General features: G+C 36.0%; 2 protein-coding genes across 3 annotated transcripts; both read left to right on the top strand.

The window, feature by feature from the left end:
• The first annotated feature begins 1560 nt into the window (after positions 1–1560).
• On the top strand, positions 1561–12798 carry LOC107832382 (sterol 3-beta-glucosyltransferase UGT80A2). 2 transcript variants are annotated; one of them, XM_075242959.1, is made up of 14 exons: positions 1561–2121; positions 2595–2812; positions 4054–4251; positions 5201–5312; positions 6236–6406; positions 7580–7643; positions 7785–7842; positions 8002–8179; positions 8335–8465; positions 10359–10461; positions 10618–10694; positions 11746–11793; positions 11876–12025; positions 12360–12798. In XM_075242959.1, the coding sequence occupies exons 2-14, from the start codon at positions 2792–2794 to the stop codon at positions 12525–12527; spliced, it is 1479 nt and encodes a 492-aa protein (XP_075099060.1). In that variant the 5' UTR covers positions 1561–2121; positions 2595–2791; the 3' UTR covers positions 12528–12798. The 2 variants fall into 2 exon arrangements, with proteins under 2 accessions (XP_075099060.1, XP_075099059.1); XM_075242958.1 differs by having other exon boundaries at positions 1583–2121; positions 2595–2782.
• Positions 12799–15247: 2449 nt separating this feature from the next.
• LOC107832381 (zinc finger protein GIS-like) lies at positions 15248–15862 on the top strand. Its single transcript, XM_016660222.1, has one exon. It carries the CDS (start codon positions 15248–15250, stop codon positions 15860–15862), a length of 615 nt encoding a protein of 204 aa, XP_016515708.1.
• Positions 15863–20377: the final 4515 nt, after the last annotated feature.

Raw genomic sequence — 20377 nt, 5'->3', positions numbered from 1 at the left:
GTAGTAAAAACTGATAAACAACGAACAAAAGAAGTCAAGTCCTTTGAATTAGGAAGTATAAATCCATTTCGAATTGGCAGATTGTGTTAGGGAATTTTTCTGAAAGAACCATATCTCTTTACGTAGATGAATAATAAAATACTGTGAAGTAGCACTTGTTCGCATCTAAGCGTCGATTTGGATTGTTTGTGCGGCAATTTTTATTTTATTTTAAATAATTAGGACAATTATTTTTTAAGAAGGTTATTTTAGTAATTTAATTTTTAAGTAGAAGGGCAATTATGTAATTCAACTTTTCAGTTAAAGTTTTCCTACTTCTAATATAATATAGATATAGATATAGATAGATATAGACAAATAGCCCCCATCTTCTTTATTTTTTCTCACAACTTGATCTCTTCTTCTATTCTAATTCTCTCTTGATTATTGAATTGTTTATTGCTCTCAATTTCTCAATCAATTAATATTTCAAGTTTTATCAATTATTTACGGTAGCCACTATAAAATTACAGTTATAAAGTGAAGTGTGATTACCATTTTTGTTAGGTTCAAGTTAAATCATGACCATGTGCTTCTAGAGTGCGTTCACTTGTTTGGGAACATTTTGAGGTGGTAGAAGAAAATGAAGAAGTTCGCAAAGTAGAGTGCAAGAATAGTGGTCGAATCTTTAATGTTCGTCGGAAGTGGGAGGAAACATGGTTTAAGGAGGCATATCAAGGGTTGTCTTAAGCGTCCTCCAGGAATTCGTATTTAAGTTGACTTAAGATAGTTTGTGTTATTTTAAATTTGTTAGACTTATTTAAGCTTAATGTGTTAGTTTATTAGACAAGTTAATTTAAAGTATTATTATGCAATAAAAATATGAAATGAAAGCTTTTGAAGTTTGATCCTTACATATTGATCTTATTATATAATTTATGTAGCCACTTAATTTAAATTTTCAAATTTTATAATTCAAATTTCAATTTAAAACTTTAAAGTTAAAAGTTTAAAAATTTAATTTTATGCCTTAAAATACTTATATTATTATTTAAAAATTTGTCAAACACTTAAGAATCAATTTACATTGAACACTGAAACAAAATACACTAAAAAAATAAACCCGGCCTGATCCGAACCCGATAAGCCCAAACTCGGACGAACCCAGCAAAACCCAAAATATCCTAATCCACTACTAGCCCGGAACCCCAGCCTACTAACCAACCCGTACCGAACGAGCTATTTTTTCGCATGTCCAGCCCAGTCTAGCTTGTCTAGTAAACACCTTTAGGGGTCGTTTGATCAAAAAGAAGTTATCCTAAGATTATTTATTTCAGAATTAATTATTTCACCTTTTCATTAGGATAAAAAATACTACAATCTCGAAATTAATTATACTTTAATTTTTTTCTAACCAAATATAAAATAAATTATTCTTAAATTTAATTATAAAATTAATTATTCCTTATCTTTTGTACCAAACGAGCCGACAGTTTCTATGCAAGGGAGAAGAGTTGACAAGAAACTTGGTGGACAGAATAATAGAGGGGTATAATTGACCATAAATCTAGAAAACGCGCCGGACACTTGGAACTTTAGACAACGATTTTCTGACAGTAACGGGATTCCAGGCGTCCCACCACTCACGAGGAACATACATTACGGTTTACGGGTCAGCTCTTGCGTTTTGCAGAAGAAGAGACCATAATCCCAATTACAAAAATATCTTTCATTTCCTATTCGCCCATTGCTATTGGTGTGATTAAATCCTCTGTGCTCGATTCCAGTTCCTTCGAACTTGGCTTCTCTCTCTTCTTCTCTCCAACCCTTCAATTCAGCAATTTATCTCTTTGTGCTAGATTCTCTCTGTTTGCTAGCATATTTTAGAGTTTGGAAAAGTTGCGAGACTGGATCAGAAGAAACAGAGTTCGCCAGAGGTGGTGAAGCCACCGATGGCGGAGTCTTCGCTGAATTTAGGTCCGGCGAGCTCATCTTCTAGTTCTGACGAAGTGTCCGTGTCCCTAGAGAAGGATACTGTAGATGAAAATGGCGATGGTAATGATTGTGGTGCTGTTGCTGAGCTGGATACTGTAGATGAGGTAGCTGGAGGTTCAGTTTCCAATGGCGTCAGTGACTCTTCAGGTTTAATTTTTTCTTTCTGACGGAAATTGTGTAGTTTACCGAGATGCTGTCTGAACAGGATTCGAAGTAAATAACTTCGGCATCTCCAAAATGTTTCAGTTTTTTTAATTTTGATCAGAATTTAAATGTAATATTTTTTTATTATTATTTTTGTACAGTTTCTGAAATTACATTTTAATACAAAAAATATTAACTTAGTTCTGGAATTGTCAAATTTATCAGTGATAAGCAAACAATGTGAACAAGTTGGAACAGTTTGAATAATTGAAATTAAGTGTTGTCATCAATTCAAGTCAGCCGAAACAACAAAAATTCGTAGTACCAACGTTTTACTTCTGTGTTATGTATAAACACACTAGAATGACTCTATGCATGTAATATACATAAAATACGATTGATTTACAGTGAATTCTGATGCTTTTGAAACGGGCCGTATTGTATGCTAACTGTAAGTGTGTGATTTTATATGCTAGGAACTGCTGGGATGGAAGTTGCAAGAGTAGATACAAAGCCTCGCGGAATTTTTAGTTCTGATAATTCAGAATCACATTCAGGTCATCTTATGTTGGGAAGATCAAAAACCGAGACATCTAGACATAATAGTCAATTTGCTCAAGACACAGCAAACGTTTTTGATGACAAAATTAGTGAACATCAGAAGGTATAATTCATGACGAAATCATCCTATCACGTCATGTTTCGAATTATAAACTTCTTTTTTTTTTTTTTGGTTTTGGCTTCTTGTTATCCATTCTCTCTGCTCTCCATTACATTTACTAAAACTTGTTAATTCTCCATTTTTTACTTTTTCCATTATCTCTTCGTGGAAATTTGTTTCACTTTCTATCTAAATCACCTGATAGAATTTACTCATCTTGATAAATTTTTATTTTCAGTGAAAAGCATGTTCTGTTATCTCTCCAAGTAACATATATGGGGTGTCAAATGGGCATGTTAGTCTGAATTTGGATAGGTAAAAATGGGTTTAGTCAGTAAATGGTCGTGACCTAACCCCGTCCAGATTATTTGCATTAAGATGCATCGAGTCAATTTGGGCAAAACAATGGGTCATAACCCAATACCGCGCAACTCAAAACCATTATGTCATTTTCTATACTTATTTTAATTAAAAACTCAAAAAGATCTGTTCTTTTCTTATAGAAAGATAAAGCGTGTGAAAGTGGACCATAGAGAATATATATATATATAAACAATGAAAAGAAGGTAGATTTTTGGTAAAGTTTTCTTAGGGGACTTGGTTGCCCAAATTGACACAAGCTATTAGGTAGGTCAATTCGCACGGTGCTCTATTTGACCCACCAATGAATATATTCTTAATGCGACCTGTCCAAACTTGGGCGAGTTGAGGGATTACCTCTTTAGGCCAGATTTGGCACCTTTAGAAAAATCATATCATTTGGTTTAGTCATTCTTGATGTTTCATATTGTTGAATTTTATGTCACCCACAACAACGACAACAAAAAATCTAGTGTAATCCCATAAATGGGGTATGGGGAGGATAATGTGTATGCAGACCTTAGTTCTACCTCGTAAAGGTAGAGAGACAAGTGTGAAAATAAAGAAACAGACAATAGCAACAAGAATGTAATAGGATAATGGAAGCGAATGACACATATGTAATAATAAAAAACCAGGAATAAGAAAATACAAGAATAGTACTAGTTCTGCTGCTAAGCCTAGGAGAAACTCACAACTACTTGTGTACCTTCAACCCTTTTTCTCGACCTCCACACCTTCCATCGAGGGTATGTCCTCGGTAAGCTGAAGCAATGACATATCCTTCCTAATTATCTCTCCTCAGTACTTCTTTGGCCTACCCCTACCCTTTTTTAGACCCGCCATGGTCAATCTCTCACACCTCTTGACCAGGACATCTATGTCTCTCCTCTTCATATGCCGAACCATTTCAGCCTCGATTCCCGCAACTTGTCCTCCATAGAGGCCACTCCCACCTTGGAGTTAAATCTCAAAGTGTCTCTAATGAAGTTGAGGATGAGCCTCTTGATGCAACAGAACTACAATATATTCCCCCAATACAGATTGTAATGCTTATTGTTGGAACACGTGGCGATGTGCAACCTTTTATTGCAATTGGCAAACGTTTGCAGGTACCTGATATCATTTTGCCATCTCAGATTCTATATCTGCAATCTGTTTCCACATTTTACATGCATATACAATAGTTACATATGTACTTTGTCATGTTAAATTGGTGAAACAGACTTGCAACTCTTTCAGCAGGGTGTCTTTTTTCTCTTTGAGTTGACTTCTACATCGGAAATCTATAAGGCCACTTTTTTCTTTAACTTTCCAGTATCCTCTTTTTGTTGTGTGTTACAGTCCTAGTCATTTCACTTATACAGTTTAAATTTGTAATGCCTCCAATCATTTAGTGATTAAAACTAGAATTTTCTCAAAGCTGGAGAAAACCAGCGATCAAGAACTTAATGACTCAGTTTGTGGTGTTACCTTCCCTCTTCCTCATTTTTCTTGTTTCATACTAGTAAATTATGACAGATGATTTATAAGACCAGGCCATTTTTCTTTCTTGTTGTATGGATTATGTGTCAAATTATGCTCTTCTTTCCATGAGATGCTCTGCTTAAATTAGGAGCTGAAATTGAGATGGCTTTGTCTTTTCGCTGATGGAACATTTGCTCTTGTAGCTGTAGTTTATAACTCTAAATCTTAAAGCAATGGAGTTACGAAGCTACACTTTGTTACGATGTCAATGGATACCCTTGATACCTGTAATGCCAGTGTTCCCTCTGACGTGTATTAGGGTGGTTATTTTGATTTTCTCTTGAGAACCCTTTCTCCTTGATAGGTCTTGAATTAATGGTGTTCCATCTTTTGGTGGTCAATGGATTAGAAAAACAGTTGTTTCCTTTGCAGTTGCAAACCCTATGCTTGTTATAAGATGCTAATCTTGTCTAAGAAGCCGTATCTTATGATGATTTATCTCTTGCTTTGTACTTGTCTGTGATTGTTCATTGTCATAGCTAAAAAAAGTATCTTTTGGTCTATGCTAGTTATTTGACAGAACTGCTGATGCAGGATTTTGGTCATCGAGTGAGGCTGGCAACCCATGCAAATTTCAAAGAGTTTGTCCTAACCGCTGGGTTGGAGTTCTATCCTCTTGGGGGTGATCCAAAAGTTTTGGCTGGATGTATGTTCCTAAGTTCCTGTTTGTTCTGAAACTGAACAATCTCATGTGGGTTCAATGTCTTGATTGTACTTTATCTGGTGCTCTCCATTTCTAGATGGATGTTTACTCTTTTAAATGTTCGCAAAACATTGTGTGTTATACAGTCATCATTATCTTTGTAACTCAGTTCAACCTGAAATAAGTGCGGGATAACCAACTTGTGATTGGTTCACATAGTTGTGGAAAACTTTGACGTTTAATTGTCATAAGGGAAAATTCATTACATATATGCATTCATTAGTTAGTGTCGAGAGACTGCATCTGAATTGCTTGGAAGCGCTTCAAATCTTGTTGACAATTAATAATGATGGGGTTAACTAGTGTGATTCCTTTTGCATTTTTAAGGATCATATGTTAAACTTGGCTACCTGCTGCAAAGGGTTTTAAATCTCCAATCTGAAACCAAAACAGGAAAAAGAAAGAAAAAAAGAAGAAGAAGAAACAATCTGAAAGAAGAAGTCCATCGTTAATTCTTTCTTATACTTGCTAAAAAGTCATTTGCTCTATTGGATAATCACTTTTTCCTTGTACAACTGGAGATTGAAAGACTTCATACTTGCACTTAGATTACTTTGCCTGTAAGAATCTTGTTTGTGGATTCTATAGGGGCATACATTGAGAATTAGTATTATAGAGGAATATAAGACTTGTTTCCATGCATCTTGCACATCAGCTGAAGTGCTTTGTTCTCGGGGTTTGTAGATACATGAGAATATTTGGTTTCTCTCTAAGCTGTTGCAAAGAATGTTTTTAGATACTTGAATTTCACTAATTACTGAACGCTTCAAATTTCATCAATAACAATGGGAGCATTTATTCGTAATAGTCTTTAAGTTCAAAAGTTCTTTGCAGATTTGGCTCAATTTTCTTTCTCTTGGTTGTAGATATGGTTAAAAACAAGGGGTTCTTACCTTCTGGACCCTCAGAAATTCCTGTTCAGAGAAACCAGTTGAAGGATATTATAAATTCTTTACTCTCACCTTGCATAGAATCTGATAAGGATACTGGGGTACCCTTCAAAGCAGATGCTATTATTGCTAATCCTCCAGCATATGGTAAGATTAGTAATTTGTTCATTCTGTACCATTTTACTTAGTCATTTCCTTGTTAATATGCATATTAGATGCTTTTCATTAATCATTCCTATCCTCATTATAGCTAATTTTACCTTTTTGCTGATTGTTTTGTTAAGTGATTTGCGTGATGATGTCTTTAGAAAATCCGAGTCTTTATAACCCATAAATGAAACGAAACCCAGAATGAAATGGAAGATTTTTCTCCAGCACATCACAGGTTAGACTAATATTTTCAGCTACATAGTCTCAGAAAACACTGTGCTCCTCTCAACTTTGGTAAGGAGAAATAAGATAATTCTCAGAGAGAATCCTAATTATATTACCTCACGTATTAGTGAGCTCTGCTCCTGTTAGTCAAGCTTGTGGTCTGCCTTTTACTTTGCCATGTGTGGGAAAAAGTTTCAGAGAGTATTTCTTATTTGTATACTGTAGTCAGTGGAGAAGAGACTGCCTCCTACTTTGTTGGGAAATCTTTTACTGTAACTTACTATCTCAATGAATTGAGTTATTTCTTGCACTATATCATATATACTGAAAATCGATTAGTAACTTTGATGACCATGAAGTGTAGTTAGATATGTGCAAATTCATTTATACTTGGAAATTTTTCTTTATTTAAGCATATATAATATATTTTACTTTCAGATCCATAAATATAGCAATTCTATTTAAGGATGAGAAAAGCTGTCGACTCTGTGTCATTTTGTTTGAAGCGTAGTTGTTGAATGACCACTTTCACAATTGACCTGCATGAATTTTAGCCTGCTCACTAAAGGTTTTGGAATGGATCTTGAGGGTGGTTGTGTTGGTTTTTGGCGAATAGAGTTGATTCTAGTTTGATATTCGATGTTCATGCTTGTCGGGCATGATCTTACAAGTGAAAAGGAAACAGTTTCCAATTTTACTAGGGTGTGCTAAATGTTTTCTGTATGCTTGGCTTAGTTTTCTTGCCTCATAAAATACCATTTCAACTTGTCCTGGAGGACTCAACTCCGGTCAAATTTCTGTTAGTAATGGCTTGTCAAGCTCATTTCGGACTTTGATGGAGGTTCTTCTCAAAGCTTTTATGCTAATCAAATACGTTGGATGTACGTGCTTGTGGGAATGGTGGAACAATAGTTTCTCTTGCTAACCTGGAAATCTCAATTTCAGGGCATACACATGTTGCAGAAGCACTGAAAATCCCAATTCATATTTTCTTTACAATGCCATGGACGTAAGTCTTGCTTGGGTAATGGAGAATTACGAAGCTATTTCGTTATTCATTCTATTCATTTCAATTTACAGGTCCTATTGAAATGTTAGATCTGGACTATAGGTTATTTAGTAAGTAAACACTGTTATCTTTTTGTACCAGGCCAACTAGCGAATTTCCTCATCCATTGTCCCGCGTTAAACAACCTGCTGGATATAGGGTGAGTTGGATTCTAACATCTGCACTTTTGCAGCTACTGTTGCCTTTTCCTTTGACATTGCCTTGCTCCCTCCCCTTTCCCACCCCACCCGACTAAAAAGATAAAAAAAAAAATGGGGGCTGGTTTTTGTTTACATTTGCTCTTTTTTGAATTGTGCAGCTGTCGTATCAGATTGTTGACTCCTTGATTTGGCTAGGAATACGTGATATGATAAATGATACCAGGAAAAGAAAGCTGAAACTAAGACCAGTCACATATTTAAGCGGTTCCCAAGGCTCTGAGTTGGATATCCCGCATGGATATATTTGGAGTCCTCACCTTGTACCTAAACCAAAAGGTAATTATTCTTCTGATGTCTGTTAATCTGATAGAGGAAGTCCTTTAGCTTCCCGGCACTAACTTAGAAGAAAATTTGTATTCCATAAGTCTTATCAGATGCATTCTTGTTTTAAAAAGTCGCAACCTTTTCTTTATATAGTTCCACTTTTGCAGATTGGGGATCTAAGGTTGATGTGGTGGGATTTTGCTTCCTCGATCTTGCATCGGGTTATGAACCTCCAGAATCACTAGTAAATTGGCTGAAAGCTGGTCAGAAACCTATTTACATTGGGTTTGGGAGTCTTGTGAGTTACCGGATCCTCATTGTTTAACATATTTGCTTTCTACTCATTCATCTTCTTCTCTTTTCCCCCACCTTCGCTTCAGAAGAGAAGTAAAATAAAGAAACTAATAGTTTCTCTCCATGTAACCATAGATTCCTTCTTTGCTTGTCCCTGAGAATTTTGAGAAAAAGCGGAATGGTGTCTCCTTGTTTCTTGTACCCTTGCATTTTGCACCTTGTGATTAGTTATCATTGTCAAATTTGAACTGTGAAGCAAATTTAGTACTTGTGACTGCTAAAATAGTTATATGTAGAATGTCCTATTCTATGCTCTACTCTTTGAACTCATTTTTTGTCGGAAACATCAAATTCCTGTCAGATGTTATCCTAACAAGTGTTATATCAAAAGCTATTTAAAACAATTGCAAATTCTCTAGGAAGGGATCTGTGTTAATATGTACATACAAACTACATTCATTGTCTTCAGATATAATTTAGAAAATGCTAAATATTGGTCAAACTATAGTAATGCTACATTTCATATACTTAGGGTGCGTTTGGTATGAAGAAAAATGTTTTCCATGGAAAATATTTTCCTAGAAAATTTCCAGAAAATGGGTGGTTTTATCACTTATTTTCCCTTGTTTGGTTGTTGAGTGGAAAACTTTTTCCGGAAAATATTTTCTAGTGTTTGGTTAGAGAGTATAAAATATTTTTAGAAAAATAATTCTTTCTAGTGTATGGCCCCGGACTCTATTTTCTTCAAGAATTTAATTATTCTTTTTAAAATTCACACAAACCCAAAGGAACTAATGTGAAAATTTAACTTTTTCACACAAGAACAATATTAAAATTTGAGCTTGATAACTAAAAAGAATATACTTTATTCTGTTGAAAAAGAAAGTATCTTTTCTACAACATGAAAGAAAATTACTCATTTTATTGAATGAAAAGAAATATTTTTTCTACATCATGAAAAGAAAGTATTCATTTTGTTAAAATGAAAGAAAATATTTTTTCTACATCAGGAAGAAAATATTTAGTTTGTTGAAATGAAAGAAAATACTTTTTTAACGGCATGAAAAGAAAGTACTTTTTTTGTTGAAATAAAAGAAAATACTTTTTTTACGTCATGAAAAAAAAGTACTCACTTTGTTGGAAAAAAAAATACTTTTTCTATTTCAGAAAAAGAAAATACTTAGTTTGTTGAAATGAAAGAAACTACTTTTTCTACATCATAAAAAGAAAGTATTCGTTTTGTTGAAATGGAAGAAACTATTTTTTCTACATCATGAAAAGAAAGTACTCATTTTAAAAATAAAAATACTTTTTCTATTCCAAGAAAAGTAAGTACTTAGTTTGTTAAAAATGAAAAAAAAATACTTTTCTCTACATTATGAAAAGAAAGTACTTATTTTGTTGAAATGAAAGAAAATACTTTTACTACATCATGAAAAGAATATACTCATTTTGTTAAAATAAAAAAAGTACTCTATCTACAACATGAAAAGAAAGTACTCTTAATAATAGTTCTATTTAGGGTGGGTGGTGGGCGAGGTTGGGGTGGGTGGGTAGGGGTGTGTTGGTGGGGATAGGGGGTTGGGCGTTGGGGTGGTTTGGGGGTGGGGTAGGTGACGGTGGGTTGGTGGACATGCGGAATAAGGTGGAGAAGGTTGAAAAAGAGTTTTGAAATTTTCCCTACTTTTGATAGGGAAAACATTTTCCTCCAATTTGGAGGAAATGACTTGACGAGGAAAATTTTTTCCAAAACATTTAAGCCAACCAAACATGGAAAAATTGGAAAACATTTTTTCCTTCCTACCAAACATACCCTTAATGTTTTGATATCCCAGAATCCAAGCTTTAGATTTCTTTAGTATCCATCTTCAACTTTAACTTATTTGTACAATCTCAGCCTGTTCAAGGGCCAGAGAAAATGACCCAAGTAATTGTTGAAGCATTAGAACTCACTGGACAAAGGGGGATCATCAACAAAGGCTGGGGTGGCCTTGGCAATTGTAAGTTCTCTTTTCTGGAGTTGGGAATTCTGCTTATTATTCTAGTGCAAGAATAGGCAGTTTATTTATTTATCTTTTTATTTATTTTTGTGTATGTAACTCATGTAATTTTGTGGGTGGAACTCAGCTAATACTTTATTTTCGTTCTGTAACCAGTGGCTGAACCAAAGGATTCTGTGTACTTGCTCGATAATTGTCCCCATGATTGGCTTTTCTTACAATGTTCTGCAGTGGTGAGCCTTTTGCTACGTTTACATCTTTCCTGTTACTTTTAGCTCTGCACCAATAAGGATACGAAGCTCAAGGAATATAGAATAAGGCCAAAGGACAAAACTTGGGGCAGAGGGTAAGGGTTGAGGTGGACTGCAAAACGGAGGAATGACTTGTGATTTTCAATATTGACTTAGTTTTATTCATTGGTTATCCATAGTTTTTATGTGGGATTATCAATATGGACCTTCGTTTTATTCATCGATTACCCATAGTATGATGTTATTAATTAGTTAATACTGTATGGGTCATGAATTCTTGACTACTAGAGTGGCATGGCCTGGGCTTGAGACGTAAGATGCTGTGACATGACTTTGGGCTTGTGTGCATGTCCTTGGCCACTTTTTCATAGTGTCTAGAGCTTTTGACCACGTGTAGTTCTCTGATTATGTTTCATATGTTTTACTCTTGCCCTCAGTTTTTGTATACTTATAGATGTGTGAATATGTGACGGTTTCGTGGGTTTATTGACCTAACATAATCCCACACTGGGTTGTTCCAGCCATCAGCTGGAAAATATTGGTTAGATCCAGGACCAAGTGGTGCCAACATGCAACGTTAATGTAACAACAATTGTTTGGATTAGTCATTAGAATGTTTAGTAAGCCTAGTGGCTGTGTTAGACTAAGTAATTTTGTTTATGATGTTTGTGCTAAACTATTTGATTAACTGTTTCTCTCATAACAACTATTTTACTCTTGTCAAGATCCGTGATTGAAGTGCTGCCTCTTTTCCAGTGTCCTGTCTATTTTAAAAAGATGGGTTACTTCTATGTAAGGTCAGGTCAAGTGACTGATTTTATGCTGCTTGGAGTTGCAGTTGGGTGGGAAATTGGTCGCTTGGTACTTTTTTGCCACTGCCAAATACACTCTATTGCTTCATAAGGGCCACTCTCACTAGTCCTCACTTAATTGAAAGCTTTAACAAACTTCCTTTTATGTGCTTTGTATTTGAATTATCCAAGCTTAGCATGTGTATGATAAATGACATGGCCGGTTTTCTCTTTCTTTCCAGGTGCACCATGGGGGTGCTGGAACAACGGCTGCTGGTCTTAAAGCTGCGGTGATGTTACTGCTACTTGTTTACTCTTGTTTCCTTGTGTTTATTTGGCTAACCGTATGTTAGCATTATTTTCGGATTACAGTGTCCAACAACTGTTGTCCCCTTCTTTGGTGACCAGCCATTTTGGGGGGGAAGGGTGCATGCTAGAGGTGTAGGCCCTCCACCTATACCTATTGATGAATTTTCACTTCCTAAGCTGGTTGATGCAATTAATTTCATGCTCGATCCTAAGGTACTTTGCTATTTATTTCCCATGTACTGAATTGCTTGCTGAAGTTATTGAAGAGCAAAAGTATTTTACTATGAAGTTAGTCCATATCCTGGAGTTTAATTTGCCAAAGTTATGTTCAGAGGGCCTTTTGGGTCTTAGTTTCTTACTGCAACATCCTCTAGATTACTAGAAACTTGAGAGTGATGGTGAGGTTATCAATTCAAATGGATATTCCTTGTCGTTTGCCAAATTGAAAATTTGTTCATTTATTTTTTAATTTTGAAGAATTTTGGATGTTTTGAAAACTTGAGAAGGTGGAATTGTCTCTCGAAATGAACTAGTGAGATAATGCCAGGTAAAGGAGCGTGCAGTTGAGCTGGCTAAGGCGATGGAGAATGAAGATGGGGTCACTGGAGCAGTAAAAGCCTTCTTTAAGCATCTTCCACGCAAAAAGCCTGAGCCTGATCAAATACCTGCAGCACCAAGTTTGTTTTCTATAAGAAGATGCTTCGGTTGTTCCTAGATTTGAAAATGGATAAAGATATGAAATCTCTCTGTCACTATTTACTATACCTTGTTCCTGTAATTATAGAATATATTTATATACACCCAATTGGTCTCTCCCAGCCAGAACCTGTAACCTTGATTATTACTTTGTTCTATATATAGTTGGATACCGCTGCAAAATAACAAGCCAATTTCATATTCATCATAAGATGAATCAATGTTGTAAGTGACAGTTTTAAATTGTCCTTGTTATGTTTTAAGACTTCTTATCTCCTTGCATTTAAAAAGAATGTGTTTACCACAATTAGAGTATGTTATTGTTTTTTCCCTCCTGATCTGAATCTGGAAAACAGTGGTGGGTTCGTTAATTTTCTGAATTTGCTCAGGTGGTCATAGTTTGTTGTAAAATTATTTTAGCAGCATGCCATTCGAGAAAGTACAATTTCCAGAAAAGTAACGATGAGAACAAGGAGGGGTTCCGTAACTATCCTGTATTTGTTATTCCCAAAGCTCTGCGAAATAGCTTTCAGTTGTTGGCTTGTTGCAGCATTTAATAGAGAGAGTTGCACTTGTTCATTGGCTTTCTACAACTTGACCTTCACTGGTGGACTGTTTTGATGCTTAAAGAAAGAAAACACTGCTAGTAATACATGCTGGAGTAGATAGATAAATTCAGGGGACAGCATTCGGATTGCGTGTTATAAAATTAGAAAATCTAACAAAAGGATTTTAAAAAGATTGCATGAATGTCATATACTGGAATAATTTTAACAAATTTTAAAAGTATCTTTGCATTTTCCCCCCTTCTTATTTACTATATAGTAGTATAATTTTATCATTTCGGCACCGGTGCGAAGGTGGAGAACTGTCAACGCTCTTGCAATAACTATATGACTTTAATTTGTTGGCCGAAAAAACCTTTGAGAGTCGCCACGTCCGTGAACACATGGACCACGCTGCTGTTATTGTTTGTGTGGGTGATGACATATACGTGAAATCCCAAGACATGCAGCCAATGGATGGAAGGAAGACAAGTTGCATATATAGCCATTGGCGGTGGATGTCAGACAGTGATGCAGGGAAGGAAAAGGGGAGGGGAGAAGAACTAGTTGCTCTTTTCCCCCCATAACTATTTATTGAAAAAAGCAGTTATAGAGCAGTGTAGGCCATTTGCTAAAACAAGAGAGGTGATAAATAAAAAATAAGTAAGGAAACTAGAATACTGACCCAATCCTCTAGTGTGTTTAGCCTTTTGTCAGCTAGGAAACCATTGGAGAGAACAAGCAGCACTAGGTTTTGCGCGCAATAGTAGATTTTAATTACTCTCGGACCGAAGCGGATCTATACTAAACACAATAGATTCTGACTGAACTCATAGCGTCTTATTCAAACTTTGTAATTTTGTATATACATGTACAAAATTAGCACATATATAAAGAGCAGAACTCAGATTTGCCACTGCTTTTGGATACGAAAAGAATCTGTAATGTACCAGGCTAACGCAAGTTGTACTTGCAACCAAAAACGTCAATTCTTTATCAAGAAACTACTTTACACAAGCAAGCTTTATGCGCTTATTTTGCCATATTGAGCATCACTTGAGCAATTCTATGACATAAGATTGGTTTTTCTTTAAAACTAAGCTTTGTACTAATTTCATTGAATAGAAAGCATAGATACTTGCAAAATTTAGGGGAGAGTTTTTTTTTAATTGAGATAAAAGACAAAGAAGTGAAGCTAATTGTAGGAAACAGCAAGTGCCTAAGAAGTTGTCAGAAGGGGTGGGAGGCAAGATTCAATTACCCAATCCATACAACACAAGTCTGCTGAGTTCTGATCTAACCAATCTCTTCCATTGCCTCAGCATGCAGAATCATCATATTGGACGACACTTAGCTTTCTCCCCACTTATCCTCTTCTTTTACTACTACTACTCCTCAAATTCTCTCTCTTATATCTCTTCTCAGTATTCACTTCCCCAAGCCCATACACCCCTCTTGTGCCTGTCCATTTGCACACTTTTTAATACTCCGCTTCATTATTTCTGTCTTCACATTTCCCAACCTCACTTTCTGAACTTAAACTGTATCTCTTCCCACCTCTTTCTTTGATCACTTCATAAGGTAGTCACAACTCATAACCCTCAAGTTCAAAAGTCTCTATTCTTGTTTCTTTCTGTTCCCCCTTAACTTGTTCCTCTCTGCTCTTCTCCTCCAACTCAAAGCTAAGTCTTCTTCATTTTTCTCAAGGTTTGTATGTAGTTCACCATAACCGTATTTCATTATTCCACTTTTATTTGGAAGTATATTTTTAGTCAAGCTAGTATGTTTACTTCAAAAATCATATGCAACGGCAAAGCTACCTGAAGTGAAGGAGTTTAATTAAATCCCTTGCCGGAAAATTATACTGTCAATATAGGATAAAATAATCTTTTTGTGTATATAAAAATTGTTGAATTCTTCTTGACATAGATTCATATCTTAAATTTCTCCCTCCGAGATTACTAATCCTATGTTTTATAGGAACCTTTTAGTCCTATTCAAGATTTATATCCCAGTTTGAAGATAACAAAAAATTCTACTAATTTTTTTTTTTAAATATGTTGAGTTCAACTCATGATTAGGGATTGTAGTGCAGAAGTAGTTGTTGTTTCTTTCATTATTCCATAACCTAGTTATTCAAAGTTCTTCATTTATATCCCTAACTAGGTTTTATTGTGACATTTACTTTACAGATATGGAGAGTGAGAAAGTAAGCCATGTCCAACCAAATAATTCAGAAGACAACAACACAAGGTCATTTCCATGCTTATATTGTTCAAGAAAGTTTCATAGTTCACAAGCTTTAGGAGGCCATCAAAATGCTCACAAGAAAGAAAGGACAGCAGCAAGAAAAAACAAGAGAATTATGTCATCTCATCATGATCATTATGCTGCTAACTTTTCTTCAGTACTTCCACAAGGACCACTTGTTTTTGCACCTAACCATCCAATTGGCCTTATAAATCATCCTTCTCTTTACATAACTGCTCATGCAGCCAACTTTTGTCAATTTCCAGCTGGGCAGCAGCAGCAATTTTCTACTAGTAGATTTGGATCAAATGGTGCACCAAGATTTGAGAATAATGCAATGGTGTATCGAAATGGGAATTATTTGAGTAATAGTAATCCGTATGTTCATGAAGGGGATGAACAAGGTTTCCCAAAATGGCAAAAGAGTAGTATTATTAGTCAAAGATGCAACAATAATGATTTCTTTCAAGAATGTGAAGATGATCTGAACGTACCAACTTTTGTTAAGGACCATGAAAGGGATAGAGATCAGAAGCTTGATTTGTCACTCCATTTATAGTTTTCTTTCGCTTTATTTTTTTTTAAAATTTTGGGATTTTTGGGTTTTTATTTAGAATGCCCATCACTTCTCTACTTTTTGTAGTCTTAATGATATCATAGTGCATTCTGATGCCTAATCAAATTGACGCTTCTTCTAAAGCGCACCGCATTGGTCTACTCGCAACATTCTATCTTTTAAAACCAATGCATTTGATTTATGTAACGTACAACAATTCCTACTTATGCCTATTATGAATCTCCCCTTTAAGAGGGATAAACTTGTTGGGGTTTTATAGTAAATTTGGTGTCACGACTCATTTCCATTATAGGTCATGATGGCGCCCAACACCATTGTCAGGCAAGCCAACGCGGAAATATAAATAAGTGTTCACTTTACTTTACCAAAAACAAGTACTGCAATTTCTAAAACTGGAAGTTAAAACAAGCGATAATCAGTAATGTACCCAAAATAATTATATATTTCCCAAAAGAATAGTCTACTAATGTGTGTGTCAAGACCTGGTATCACAAGTTGTGGGCACTAGTAGAATATACAAAAGAATAAATCCATCCTACTGTCCGAAATAGAATAGACAGCCCAAAAATAAAGAGAGACTCAATCAAGCTGCAGAACGACGCGGGAAAGGAGCAGCTCACCATGGAAGTCTCGAACTATGATCAGGGATGCGCACCAGACTGATAGCCTGATGTACCTGCCTCAAATCCTGTACAATTAAGTACAGAAGCGTAGTATAAGTACATAAATAGCATGTACCTAGTAAGTATCCCGTCTAATCTCGAAGAAGTAGAGACGAGAGGTCCACTTGATACTTACTAGGGTCAAATAATATAATAATGTATTATGCTAAGCATGAAAGTCACAAGTAATTAACAGTTTGTAGCGAGGAGTAATAAGTCATGTCCTTAATAATATCACAGTTAGCCATTTACATTTTTAAACATCTAACACAGCAAGTCATGAATAAGATTTCACATAGATATCATGCGCACGTTATGCCGAGGTCGATGACCCGATCCAACAGAAAAGAAACTGTGCACTGCTAGAAGATCGAATGACACGAACCATAGATGCATCTATTTCTACCGAGGTGATCGGCCTGATCCACAAGTATCGATTATCATCAGGGAAACACGTGAAGGCGCATTTATATTCAAATAAATTCATACAAGTGTTCGACAAGTACATACGTTCACTTATATTCATTTTCAAGTCTCTAGCATATCCTAAGTGATCACCTTAGCAAGAAAATATATAAATATTTGCAAATATGGCATGATACGGGTCATAAACTATCCGGACAATTAACATAATAGTAGCTACGCATGGACTCTCGTCACCTAGTGCGTACGTAGCCCCCGCATTTAGTGGCAAATTATTCAATTATTACACCATTGGGGACAATTCCCTCTTACAATGTTAGAAAGGAGACTTACCTCGCTCCAAAGTGTACTTCCAATACCAAGAACGTGCTCAAACTCTCAATTTGGAGCCGAATGATCCAAAACTATTAAACAAGGTAGGAATTAGTCAATACAAGCTCACAAGCTTGAAGCAATTTCCCAACCTTAAACATAAGTTTCCTAAAATCCAACCCCAGGCCCACGTGCCTGGATTCCGAAATTTTTCAAAGAAAGTTGTTCTTTATAATCTAAGGATCAATAATATATGATTTCTAATTCATTTCATAACAAATTTCGTGGTTAAATCTAACTTTTATCAAAACCCTAGGTTTTGCTCTAACCCCATGATTTTACCTTAATCTTTGTGTGTTAATCTACCCAAGACTCAAGTATTAAACTAGAAATAGGTAGGATAAACTTACCTCAAGATGCTAGGTGAAAGTCCTCTCTCAAAAGCTCCAAAATCGCTCAATGGGTGAGTGAAATATGGCCAAAATGACTTAGAGCCCGTATTAAATGAAGCTCACTGCTTCAGTGATTTCCGCATCTGCGGTCAGGAGACCGCATCTGCAGTCAAGAGACCGCATCTGCGAGAGGAAGGTCGCATCTGCGGAATTGGCCAAGAGAGTTGGGACCGCTTCGACGGTCTTGAAGCCGCTTCTGCACTGCCACTTCTACGTCTTTGGCTTGGCCTGCCTTGGCTAGGGATGGGCATAAAATCCGAAAAATCGAATTCTGAACCGAACCGAATTAATTTGGTATTTTGGTTTCAGTTTTTTTGGTATTTTAGTATATTTCGGTATAGAAATTATGGTATTTCGGTACGGTATTCGGTGTTGAGTTTTTGATATTTCGGTATACCAAAATACCGAAATATTTAAGTCCAAGCCCAACTCTATTTCTAATTTCTAGGTAAAAATAGCACGGTATAGCCAGTTTTCGGACTAGTCATTCAAAAATAGTCAGTGTTTATGAAGTCAATGAAAAATAGCCACTATTTTGCTGCAACAGAGACCGGTCCAGCATAATATACTGGAGTTCGGTGCACTGTATATGAACTCCAGCATATTATGCTGGACCAGTATACTTGCTAACTCCAGTATAATATACTGGAGACTGGAGCACTGGTGCTCCAAACTCCAGTATATTATACTGGACAATTATACTTGCTGGAACTCCAGTATATTATGCTGGAGTTCTAATGTACTTATGCTGGAACTCCATCATATTATGCTGGAGTTCCAGCATACTTATCCTGGAACTCCAGTATAATATGCTAGAGTTCAAGCATACTTATGCTGGAACTCCAGTATAATATACTGGCGTATTTTCCGGGTTTTGAACAGTGTTTTCGCTCAGATTTATCTTTACATGAAAAGTGGCTAAATTTCGATTACTTTTGAAACTGGGTTATTTTTGAACGACCAGTTGTAAATCTGGCTATTTTTGAATTTCTCCCAATTTCCAGCCAAATAAGCCTAAGCCCAACACCTTAAGCTCCTAATTCCCTATTCCCTTAGGCTTTGAGATAGCACAGCAGACTTACGTTAGCTTCTTCCACTTACCCATTTCCTTTCTCTATTTTCTAACCCAATAGTAGAGGGCAACTACGACTTCACAACCTCGGCGAGCGGCGACGACAACTCCTCTCCTCGGTGACTACTTGCTTGCTCATTGTTGACCTTCATTCTACAATCTTCAAGTCTTCAACAGGTTCATAACTTCTTCATTCTCCATTCTTCAATCTTGTGGTTTTATGTTAGTATTCAACTAATTCTTTTGCCATTTTTCACCTCACGCCTTCACCGACTGGTTGGGTGGGTAAAGATACTTGTTTTTATCACTTTTCCTTTTATGAAAATATGTACGAATTCACTATATATTTATTCGGAAGCTCGTTCACTGCCTAAACGAAATCCTATTTTCTAGAACATATTCATAAGTGAACTGAAAATTCCTTCTCTTTTGTACTCAATAGACTTATTATTTTGACAGTTTGGTTACTCAATGGGGTAAAAGTTACTCTATAACGATGATATGGTAAAACTAATTGGGTTAAGTGTTCTGTCTTTTTGTTCTTCTCAATAGTACTTTCAACCAACTTTGTTACTTAGTAGTACTAAGTTTTGTTTTTAATTAGTCTTGTTCTATTTTTAGCAGGTTTGCCGCTGGAGGGGCTGTAGATTGATATCCAATAGTACTATTTTTTATTTTAGTTGGTCTTGTGCTATTTTTAGCATGTTAGAAGGTATGTAGATTGACTGATGAATATAGTAGTTTCAAGAATGGTGTGCATTGAAGTACTTTTATTGGAGGTTGGCGACAAGGATTGATCAATTGCATCCTTGAATTTAATGATAGTAGATTGACTGATGAATATAGTAGTTCTGTAGTTTCTGCATTGCTTCAGAAACAAAGAAGTGAGAAATATCCTTATTGTTTAACTATCTGTTAAATTTCATGCTTATTTCAGTGGAAGTTCTTCATTGTTATGTACAAATTAAGTGTTCTCTACATCTAATAGGACTGTGGGAGTGTTAATTGTTATAATTTATAACTGCACCATTACCAGGGATGGTGCGATACCGAAACTGTACTGAATCGTACCGAACCAAATAAGAAAATACCGAACCATATCGAATTTGGTATGCACAATTGATATACCGAATACCGAAATATCGAACTGTAATTTATAAATACCGTACCGAAATACCGAACGTCTACCCCTAGCCTAAACCGCATCTGCAGGATGATCGCTTCTACGGTCTCGCACATGCAGCTGACCCACCACAGGTGCGGTTATGACAGGAACCTAAAGCTTCAGCTCATCCCAAATAATCCAACTTCACTCGAGCCTCGTCAGATTGATGCTCGGGGTTCCCGGATCCCGCCCGAACATACCGACAAGTTTGAAATTATGAAACAAACCCGCTCAAACCTTCGGAATGCCTGAAACAATGCTAAATCTAAGAATCACCCCCTAAAACCAATTGATTGAAACTTATGAACTTCAAGCTCTTCAATTCATTTCTAACGTGCAGAAACGTACTAATACTACTCGGATTGACACTAAATTTTGCGGGCAAGCCTTAAATGCTATATTGGACCTGTA

Source organism: Nicotiana tabacum, chromosome 22 (genome assembly GCF_000715075.1).
Source record: "Nicotiana tabacum cultivar K326 chromosome 22, ASM71507v2, whole genome shotgun sequence".
NCBI lineage: Eukaryota > Viridiplantae > Streptophyta > Magnoliopsida > Solanales > Solanaceae > Nicotiana > Nicotiana tabacum.
The sequence above is the reverse complement of the archived record's forward strand: the minus strand, read 5'-3'. Positions and strand labels throughout refer to the sequence as shown.